Genomic DNA, 11729 nt, shown 5'->3' with positions numbered 1-11729 from the left:
CTTCAGTAGCACATCTCTAAATGTTACCCAGTCAACTACTAACCTGTCTTAACCTGATAGATGCTACTGTCTATCTACCATAACTTGGCATTATCCTGCATTAATCCCACTATTGCTAATTCTGGTCTGAGGACAACTCAAGTCTTTTTTCAGCTGTAAGCATCCTGGGCATATATGAAGGAGGAATCAGGTGTGAGCAAATTGCTGCAGTTATACTGATGTTACAGTAAATAATACAAATGGTAGAAAATCTCAAATGTTCTCAGAAGAACAAGTAAACCTGGGTTAAGAAAATTTCAAATTCTTTTTGTGCTGAACTTAAGCTGCATCATGCTTTTACGTATCATATCAGTAACTCATTTTTCCCTTCCTCCCTCTGCCTAGGACAGCTTGTCTGCAATCTTCTTTTTTCTTTACTCTGGGCCTGGGCGCTTCAGCTCAAGGCTAGCACTCTACCACTTGAGCCACAGTACCACTTCCAGATTTTTCTGCTTATGTGGTGCTGAGGAATCGAACCCAGGGCCTCATGCATGCGAGGCAAGCACTCTACCACCGAGCCAACTTCCCAGCCCGACTGCAATCTTCTTACTGTGCACCACCATGCCAAGCTGCCAGATTGTTGGTTGAAATGGGAGGCCTGACTTTTTGCCTAAATTGGCCTCAAACCAATCCTGACAATCTCTACCTCCCTAGTAGCTAGGATTTCAAACATGAGCCATCATGCCTGGCCTTGATGATGACGACGACGATTTTGGTGATGGGCCCTGGGTTCTGTCCCTGAGCTTTTTTGCTCATGGTTAGCACTCTAGCAACTGACTCACAGCTCCACTTCTGGATTTTTTTTTGGTGGTTAACTGGAAGTAAGAATTTCAGCCAGGTGCCAGTGGCTCATGCCTGCAAGCTTACTTAGAAGGCTGAGTTCTAAGTATTGTGGTTCAAAGCCAGCCCTCGCAGGAAATTCCATTAGACTCTTATCTCTAATTAACCACTAGCAAACTGGAAGTAGTGCTGTGACTCAAAGTGGTAGAGTGCTAGCCTTGAGCAAAAAGAGCTCAGGGATAGTGACCAGGCCCTGAGTTCAAGACCCAGGACTGGCAAAAAAAAAAGTTTCCTGCTCAAACTGGCTTCAAACCTCAATCCTCAGATCTCTGCCTTCAGAGTAGCTAGGATTACAATTGTGAGCCACTGACACCAGCCAATAACATTTTATGTATGCTAGAAGACAGGAGTATAATTTCATACTTCCACATGTGAAGATCCAGTTGTTCCAGCATCATCTATGTATTGGTTCAAACCTGTAACCCTAGCTACTTGGCAAGCTGACATCAGGAGGATCACAGTTTAAGGTCAGCATGGGCAGAAAGACCTGTCAACCAATAAAAAGCTGAGCACAGTGGTACCCCTGTCATCATCCCAGCTGGATAGGAAGCCTAACAGGGGGACTGAAGTCCAGGCCAATCTGGGCAAAAACCAAGATCCTATTTGAAAAATAATGAAATTACAAAGGGCTGAAAGCATGGCTTAAGTGGTAGAGCACCTGCCTAGGAAGCACAAGGCTCTGAGTTCAAATTCCAGTTAAAAAAAAAAGAAAAATAAGAAAAAACACTACTGGTTATCTCCTGCAAGGGAGAATAAAATGAGAAGAGGCAGTCTGGAAAACTTATGGAGACTGGAAATGTTCTACTCTGCTCTGTGGTCTGGATGGGATATATGTTCATGTGATGGTATACTCAAGAACTATAATGTTTACTGTATAAATATCACTAATGCAATACAAATTAAATAAAAAAGGTAAGCACTTGGAAAATCACCTAAAATCTCTCTCTGTCTCTTGCTCGCTTGCTCTTACACACACACACATGCACACACACACACACACACACACACACCTGGAATTGAGGTTAACACTAATCTCTCTATTCATATTCCTGAACATAGCCAACTATAATTTAATAGTTATCCTTTTATTTTAAGAAAGCAACAAACAGAACCAACTGAATCTTACAGCTGTGGGCTCAAGCACTCTTCTCTTATTCTTTGTTGCTTAACACAAACCTGAAAAAACTTGAAAGTTTTTGGTGCTGGGTGTTCCAAGAACTTGTAAGACAGGGGAAGTGTTATAAAAACAGCACTTCAGACTTAAAGCCCTTGTCTTGAGGCAGGAAATGAAAATACAAAGGGCTGGCTCTTCTTTTCTTTCCCCTTTTCTCTTTTAAAACAATCTTATGAATGATGCACAGATCAGACAATACTGGCCATAAAAATGTACTTCCTATCTGTTCATCTTTCATTCTCACAATGACGGGGGTATCTTACTAGTAAGTTTTGCTTATGTATACTCTGCCAAGAGGGAGAGGCTGATGAAGGCTGGCACAAAGCATTAGTAACTGGTTCAGACTGCCTTTCAGGGGAGCGGTGGGACAGTATAACTGAAATTGTAATCAGCAAAGAAAAAGTTAAAAGGACACCTTTGTAGTACTAAAGCAAGAACCAATGATTCATGTCTACTGAAAAAAGGGTCAACTTCAGATTGTAAAAGCTTAAACAACTCTGTGTGAGTAACGTGTGTGTGTGTGTGTGTGTGCAGCCTCCTGAAACACTTTCTATTAAAAAGAAATTGCTCTCTAGATGACTGGAATATGAAGATGTGAATGATGTGGTCACTGCTCAGGAAAAACACCCATTGAACTCCCCATAACAGGGTGAAGCTGAGCAGGGAAGTCACGCAGGAAGATAGTTTAGGAAGGCTGAACTTGCGGGTAAACCTTAGGTAAACAAGACATTCTTCACATGTGCAAGCATATCCTCTAATAGTAAGAATTGTTGGGATTCTTGACTCTGCTTATTCAGGAAATCAGATTTCCAAAAATAACTTTTACTTCTTCCAAGAAAGGGGCAGAGGGCTAGGCAAGTGAAGGTTTAAGATTTGATACATCAAGTAACAAAAAACACTTTGAGGTTTTCCAAACCCTACAGAAAACCAGCTGAACTTTGAGCTCTTCTGTTGTTTCTTTCTCTTACGGATAAATACAAGCATGTATAAGTCTCAGTAGAACATATAAGTCTTTTCATTTCATATTGTTTATTCCATATAATAAAATGTTTCATCAGATTCAATAATATCACTTAAAGACAAAATGCTCAAACTGGGTATTGTGGTAGTGCATACCTGTAATCTCAGCACTTGGACAGGAGTTTGAGGCCAGCCTGTGCTACATGGTGAGATTCTGTCTCAAGGGAAAAAAAAACAGAAGTGGTGTGTGTGTGAGTGTGTGTGTGTGTGTGTGTGTGTGTGTGTGTGTCACACACTAGGGCTTGAACTCAGGGTCTGGGCACTATCCCTATCCCTTTTTTGTTCTAGGATAGCACTCCACTTCAGCCACAGCTGTATTTTTGGCTTTTTAGAGATTAAATGGAAATAAGAATCTCATGGATTTTTTTGCCCAAGCTGGCTTCAAACCACAATCCTCAGATTTAGCCTCCTGAGTAGCTAGGGTTCCAGGCCTGAGTCATTGGCCCCTGGCTAGAAGTGCTCATTTTTGAGAAAGATGACAAGTTTATATTAAGTAGGTTCCCAAATAAGCAGTAAATGAAATAATGCAATACAGTTGTGAATAAGCTCCAACATTTTTTTAGAGAAACTTAAAAATACCAAAGAAATTGAATTTCGACTTTAGAAAGCCTCAATAAGCTCTTAACTTTTAAGATAAAACTCATGTTGGGGATCAGTCTTGGGGTTTGAAATCAGGGCCTTATACTTGCTAAGCTTGTGTCTTACTGTTGAGCCATGCCTCTGGCATAAAGCTAATTAAAAAACAAGGATCTTGTATATAACATTAAGTTATAAAATGTTTCTTTTATTTTAGTATGTGTTTCCTGGATATACAGGAGCCAGAGAGGCAGGATCACAGTGGTTATTCCAAAGGCACAACTTTCCCCAGGAAATCCACTGAGAAATTGTGTGGTGAGGAGCCAGTGGTATTCAACACTCCCTGCATGTCCGCTATGTGACAGATGCCGAACTGGTCCTGAATATACTGCGGTGAGTACTATCACCAGGTCTCCTGCCAGAACAGGGCCTAATCCCACTGTGGGGGATAGACAACAAAGGGGTGCTTCACTGAAGACCTCAATCAGTCAAGGTGCTGAGGTCCGAAACTGAAAGCACACTGGCAGCTCTAGCTTGAAACAGGGATAGAGGAGGTCAGTGTGGTCAGATCAGCAGGGTCTCTGGGGTCTGAACTGACTATATGGTATAGGAGCCCTCCGAGAATCTAACACAGAAGATTGACATGATCTTAATCAGGATTACACTAAGTGTTAAATTTAGAATAGACTCACAGAAGAAAATGAAGACCCTAGTATGTACTCAAACTGATTGAAATGACAGAGCTCAATTAACTATATTATGCTGCAAACATTAGAGTAAATATTCTGGCTCCACCACTTAGCAGCTATGTGACATGGGTAGGTGACTTGATCTTTTTCCTTATTGCCTTACCTTCCTCATTTTTTTTTTCTTTTTGGTTGGGTGTGGGGATTGAACTCAGGGCCTGGATGTTTTCACTGAGCTTTTTTGCTCAAGGCTAGCATGCTAGTACTTTGAGCCACAGTGCCACTTCCAGTTTTCTGGTGGTTAACTGGAGGTAAGAGTTTCAAAGACTTTCTTGCCTGGGTTGGCTTCAAACTGCAATCCTCAGATCTCAAGTCGCCTGAGTAGCTAGGATAATAGGTGTGAGCCACTGGCAACTGGTGCTTCAGGATTTTTTGTTTTGTTTTAAATTATGGCTGGCATGCTACCCCTTGAATCATGCAATCAGTCCACCTTTTCTGCTAGCTAATTGTATGTAAGTCTCAAATTTTTCTGCACAGGCTACCTTTGAATCATTATCCTCAGATCTCAGCCTCCTAGGTAGATACAATTATAAGAGTGAGCCTCTGATAACTGACAACCATGCTACTTTTCTGAAGCTAGCTTTAACCAGTTTCCTTATTCTCCAACTGAGACCATCTCCACTACCACACCAACTAAGCATCATCCTCATGAAGCGAAAGACCTTTGCAAGTGTGAGTACTGGAGACAAGTAGATGCCCTCCCTCCCTTTCTGAAGACAACTAACAGGCATGGGTTAAGGCACTGAAAAATGCAGGAACATAATTTTAAAACCTGAAGTCAAATTGAATGTAATATAAAGTAGGAGAAAGAGAAAGGGAAGGAGGGACTAATAATTATACTGTTTTTCTGCTTCATTCTTAGCGCCACGGGAGGCTTTTGCTAGTATTTATCATTCTGAAATCAGACTACCAATGTATTCTGGTTTTGGTCAATTCAAATTCTGAGTCCAGTTTCCTCATCTGCAAAATGAGATTGAAGATAGGTAGTTTTAAGAATATGACATAATGCATAATGCATGTACAAGCACTTAACAGAATGCCTATTTCAAAAGTCATTATCTGCTGGGCATCAGTGGCTCACAGCTATAAACCTAGCTACTCAGGAGCTGAGATTTGAGCACTGAGGCTCCAAGCCAACCCAACTGAAGGACTTGCCTCTCCCCTCTTGGCTCAATCTTTTTTAGGGGTGGAGGGGCAGTCATGGGCTTGAACTCTGGTCCTGGGCGCTGTCCCTGAGCTCTACAGCTCAAGGCAAGCACTCCACCACTTGAGCCACAGCGCCACTTCCAGTGATCCTCCGATCTCAGGTTTCTGAGTAGCTAGGAATACAAGTGTGAACTACAGGGGCCTGGCCTCAGCATTTTTTTTTGGTCGGTCGTGGGGCTTGATCTCTGGGCCTGGGCGCTGTCCCTCAGCTCTTCAGCTCAAGGCAAGCACTCCACCACTTGAGCCACAGAACCACTTCCGGTTTTCCAAGTGGTTTATTGGAGATAAGAGTCTCATGGACTTTCTGCCTGGGCTGGCTTTGAACCATGAACCTCAGGTCTCAGCCTCCTGAATAGCTAGAATTATAGGTGTGAGCCACCAGCACCCAGCTTGGCCCAATTTTGTAATGTATCTGAAGATAAAATATGAAGGATTGACTTCTACCTTCTTCCCCCAGGTAAAGCAAGATACCAGGTGCACATGAGGTTTGACCACATGCCTGTCCAGGAGAAGGTTCCAATCTGGGCCTAGCTAAGGCCATCATCCTTGGTCCCCAGGCAACAGACAATAGCCCTCCAAACCAGGTGGAGCATTCCACTGTGGGTCTGGCCAAGGACATCACCCTGGGCTCTAAGAGACCATAATCCATTTTTTATTTTCTGCTGCCTTGTTAAGCCCTCTGTAAGTCTACCCCAAAATCCAGTCCCTGGCACCACCTCCAAACCCACAGGAAGGTCTGTACCCCCACTATTCCTCAATAAACAGTCCTTGTCCATTGACAATTGAGTCCGGCCTATTCCTTTTCCATTTTCCTAACAGATACATCATGAGATGAACTCCAATTAGCCAGCAAAAATCGGAATTAGAGGAATAGCTCAAGTGATAGGATGCCAGTCAAGTGAAAAAGCCAAGTAAGAGAGTGAGGCCCTTAGTTTAAGACCTAGTACTGGCAAAAACCAAAAGTAACTCATTACCATTTTATATGTACATATGCAAGATAATTTAATTTTTTTTAAAAACAGATCTCAGGCTGGGAATGTGGCTTGGTGGTAGAGTGCTTGCCTAGCATGCATGAAGACCTGGGTTCCATTCCTCAGTACCACATACATAGAACAAGCCAGAAGTGGTGCTGTGGCTCAAGCAGTAGAGTGCTAGCCTTGAGCAGAGAGGCTCAAGGACAGTGCTCAGGCCCTGAGTTCAAGCCCCAGGGTTGGCACAGAAAAAAAAAAAAAAAAAAAACAAGCAAACAAAATAGCAGGATCTCACTAGTAAACCAGGCTGGTCCTGAGCTCAGGACCCTCCTACTTCAGCTTCACAAGTGTGTGCTATCACTACTGGCTTATCAAATTATTTTATTTTCTATATTTGTTATTTTACTCATGTAACAAGGCTATAAATTACCTTAAGGGGCTGGGAAGGTGGCTCAGTGGTAGAATGCTTGCCTCCCATGCATGAGGCCCTGGGTTGGATTTCTCAGCACCACATAAACAGAAAAGGCCCAAAGTGGCGCTGTGGCTCAAGTGGTAGGGTGCTGGCCTTGAGCTGAAGAGCTCAGGGACAGCACCTACGCCCAGAGTTCAAGCCCTATGACAGACCAAAAAATAAATAAATATCTTAAGACCCTATTCTAGCCAACCACTCGTAGCTCATACCTATAATCCTAGCTACTTAGGAAGTTGAGATCTGAAGATCAGAATCTGAAGCAAGTCCAGGCAGGAAAATCTGTGAGACTTTTATCTCTAATTAACCATTCAAAAAAGGCAGAAGTGGAGGGAGGTGTGTCTCAAGTGATAGAGGACTTTGCTGTGAACAAAAAAGCTCAGGGATAATGCCTAAGCCCTGAGTTCAAGCCCTAGAACCCGTACCAAAAAACAACAACCAAAAAGGACACTAACTGTTCTACCTTCAGATTGGGGGAGAAACCCCAGGAACATATGGGTATATATTCTTTGTTTTCTACAGCAGTGTTTTTGTAAAACTAGAGGAAAAGAGAAAAGACAACATTTTTTTTTCTGTTTTTTAACTCTAAGGTCCATTCATTCATACACCAAAAGGAGAAAAAAAACCACTCTAAGTAAAAGCAGCACATTCATCTTTCAAATGTAACCACGTCCTGCAATACCCATAAGGGCTTACCTTCACTTCAATTCCTGTTGAGGATAGAGTTCTATGTACTTGGGCAACATGCTCCTGACATATGTGCATACCCCATTCAGGAGGGATGTGGTTTGTGTGGGAATGTGTCCTAACTACTTCCTTTCACACTGATCATTATAAGCTATATCCTCAACCAATTCCTTGAAGAAACCTCTAAATGTTATAAAATGTATATTTGAACACACAGCCTAATTCATTATTTATTTCTGTATGACAGTTCTCCTCTTGCACAAAGCTGTTCCAGAACAAAAAAACATAAGATGGGGGGCTGGGAAGGTGGCTCAGTGGTAGAGCACTTGCCTTGCATGCCTGAGGCCCTGGGTTCGATTCCTCAGCACCACATAAGCAAAAGAAAAAAGCCGGAAGTGGCGCTGTGGCTCAAGTGGTAGAGCACTAGCCTTGAGCTGAAGAGCTGAGGGACAGCGCCCAAGCCCAGAGTTCAGGCCCCACGACCGGACCAAAAAAGAAAAAGAAAAAGCCAGAAGTGGCACTGTGCCTCAAGTGGTAGAGTACTAGCCATGAGCAAAAGCAGCTTAGGGACAGCAATCAGGCCCTGAGTTCAAGCCCCAGGACTGGCAAAAAGAAAACAAAGAAAAAAAGAAGTGCCTTGGATTGGGCTGTTGCTCATTTGGTAGAACACTTGTCCTGAATTCAGTCTCTTAATAACAAAACAAAACCACACACAGAAAAACCCAAAAGCATGTACTTTTAGTGCTTGGGAGGCTGAGGTAGAAGAACCTCTTCAGCTCAGGAAATTGAGACCAGCCTGAGAAACATAACAAGATTTGCCACAAAACCAACAAACAACAACAAAAGCCAAGCTAAGATAAACAAAAAACCTCAGCAAAATTAAAACCCCAATTTAAAATGAACCATTTTTCTTATTGAAGCTATACTTAAACATGATCATTCCTTTATTCTATAACTTGGGCAGTTCTGCATATACATAATATATATATATATAATATATATATATATATATATAAAATTCATTTGGTTTTCAAATGTCTTTGGATTTCATTATATGAGTAGACTTCTTAAGTCCACTAGAAGATATCCAGGACAAGGCTCTCCCTTATGTAGCCTTGCACAAAGCAAGAAAGCTGCTGTGGTATAATTAGCACACCTGGTAAGTATCCAAGAGCGTCTGGTGCAGAGGGCCCTTCAGCTCCCCAGTGTAATGTGTTCCTGCATGTGGCCTTTGCACAGATGCTCTGTCGCCAAATGCTGGCTTCTGAGCCTCTTCCTCCCTTTGCGGAGATCCATCCTTCCTCATACACTCTTCCACACAGCTTGCTACCTGCCCGCCATGAGATGCCTTCTATCCTAGAGCCTGCTCTATTTTTCCACCTTCTGGCATTCTATATACCATGCATATTTGTTCATCTGACTCTTGTCCCCCAACTGTAAGCTCCACAAAAAAAAATAGGGGTTTGTGTAGTTTGTTCACTGAGCTATCCCAAGCCCTTAAAAGAGTGTACATTCAATTCAAATGTTTGTTTAATGGAAGAATAACAAGTTAATATTTTGCAACTTGGAATCCAATTATCTAACAAACAAAGATCAACACAACTAGGATACGTCAATTTTCCTTAGCAAAATACTGAAGCCCAAGTCTCATACCACAGGTGCTCCAGTCTGAAGAGAGACCAGTCTCTGAAGAGAGACCAGTCTGTGACCCACAATTAAACGCACCCAATTTTGGCTGGCATGTAGAGCATCAGAGGCACCACTGGGGAATCTTCATTTCCATAGATGATGAAGCCCATTTCCTTCAGGCGTCTCCTGAAATACCTCGTGTTCTCAGCTAACTGCTGCACACACTCTTTGCCTGGAAAATCGGGGGAAAAGAAAACAAAATACTAAAGAAAAAGGTGTAGGAAAAGAGGTAACTGCTACCTCTCTTCTATCTTTTCTGTCTAATCAGGCCTCCATTTTGTCTCCTCCAACAAAAACTATTTTCCCATAGTAAATTGAACGGAATACAAATACAAGTAAACATGGTTTATGTTTTTGTTTTTCAATTCAGTCATTCTAGCTACTGACAGCACTATTTTTTTTTTTTTTTTTTGTCAGTAGTGGTGCTTGAACTCTGTCCGTCAGCTCTTCTGCTGAAGGTGAGCGCTCTACCACTTGAGCCACAGCACCACTCCCAGTTTTCTGGTGGTTTATTGAAGATTAGAGTTTCACAGACTTTCCCCGCCCTCTTCAGATCTCAGCCAGGTCCTGAGTAGCTAGGATTACAGGCGTGAGCACCGGTGCCCGGCTCATGCTCAGAATATTTCTACATGTAAGCCAGAGGAAAAGGCATTTTAGCTTCATAAATTTCCCTTTTAAAATCTTTGCTTTTTTCATGATAGTTAATATACACTATGTGAAAGCAGGGCCCAGGCACTGTCTGAGCTTTTTGCTCAAGGCTAGTGCTCTATAAATGAGCCACATTGCCACTTCCTGTTTTCTGGTGGTTAATTGGAGATGAGTCTCGGAGGAGGCTGCAATGCTTGGTAAGAAATGTACGCATTATCCTGCCCATGCAATTGTAACCCCTCTGTACAGTATGTTCACAAATAAAATAAAATCTAAAAAAAATAAAAATAAAAATAAAAATAAATAAATAAATAAAATGATGGACTTCCATAAACCTTAACAACCCAGCACAGCACTGCACATGCAAACTTAAGCATTCACCATTGTAAGCCAGACCTATGCTTTACCAAAGCTTTGTATATAGTATGTTATTTTCTCATTTAGCCTTGACACAAAATGTATTTGCCCCTAGAATTATATGATGGTATTATAACTACAATGATTTAGTGTAAATTTTTACATTGAACACATGCTCAGTGTGAGTTTTTCTTTCTTTCCTTTTCTTATTTTATCTTTAGGAAGTTGATTTGAGTTTTGATGTTGTGTTTGCCAGACAGATACTCCACCACTGGAGTCCCTCCACCAATCCTTTCTTGTTTAATTTACATTACTCATAGGGTAGCATCTTTTGCACCAAGCCTAAAAAGCAGGGATCATAATTACATTCCAATATCCCTACCTAGTAGGATGATATGGGTGATACTTTCCTTTCCTTCCTAGACTGATTCAGAACTATGATCCTCTCCAATTCTACCACCTTAGTTAATAGTGTGTGCTCCAATTCTTCCTACCTCTAGAAGATATGCTAAAAATAAATGATTACAGGTAATGAGGGTTAATCATTGTCTAATATAGGTGATTTGTTATTAAAATGTAGGGTAAGTTTGAAAGTATAATCACATTAGTCAGCTATTTTGCTAAGTAATTTTGTTTTACATTAAAAACACGTCTCGACTAGAATTAAGGACTTATTTTGCTGTCTGTAAACTTGTATGCCACTTGGGAAACTGCGTGTCTTCCACGTGTGATAAAGAACTCTGATGTGCTGTTTCACATTGACTCACATCTATAATCATGGTTAGTAATCAGAAATAAATAGATCACAATTTGAACATAGCCTAACCAAAAATTTAGGAAGTCCCAATCACAACAAACTAGTGGATCATGTTGAATCATGCCATTAATCTCAGCACGACAAGAGGATAAGTCTCTGTTCAATACCTGTGTCACGTAGGTAACTGGCTCACTTGGAAGCAGTCACCTCTCCTGACGCAGAAACTGGACTGAGATTTAGCCAAGAGGAGGGAGGAGTCTGCCTCACCTTCCCAGGGTGGACCTGACAGAATGCAGTGAACGTGCTTACTTTCCTCCTTCAAATGGCTTGAGATGCCATGCTGCTGTGTTCCTTATTTAATTCCAGTGACCAGTGGAAGAGGTGTAAAAAACATGAAATTAAATATCACAATGGCCAATTGAGCTGCTCTTCCCAGCTTCTGAGTTCAACTCACCAAGTGTTCATTATTTGAGATTTGAGAATACTGAGGTAGGGGATAGAGAGAGGGCGAGTGAATGAGAGGAGAGATTGATAGAGAGAGGGAGAGAGA

General features: G+C 41.7%; 1 protein-coding gene across 1 annotated transcript in view; it reads right to left on the bottom strand.

Annotated features, from left to right (window-relative positions):
• Sptlc2 (serine palmitoyltransferase, long chain base subunit 2) overlaps window positions 1–11729 on the bottom strand; it is a 113365-nt gene that overhangs the window by 23758 nt on the left and 77878 nt on the right. Inside the window, exon 10 of the mRNA XM_013017303.1 lies at window positions 9454–9589. Coding sequence (XP_012872757.1) covers window positions 9454–9589 — 136 coding nt within the window. The remainder of the gene's footprint in view (window positions 1–9453; window positions 9590–11729) is intronic.

The sequence above is a fragment of the Dipodomys ordii genome, unplaced genomic scaffold (genome assembly GCF_000151885.1).
Source record: "Dipodomys ordii isolate 6190 unplaced genomic scaffold, Dord_2.0 Scaffold2, whole genome shotgun sequence".
NCBI classification, from domain to species: domain Eukaryota; kingdom Metazoa; phylum Chordata; class Mammalia; order Rodentia; family Heteromyidae; genus Dipodomys; species Dipodomys ordii.
The sequence above is the reverse complement of the archived record's forward strand: the minus strand, read 5'-3'. Positions and strand labels throughout refer to the sequence as shown.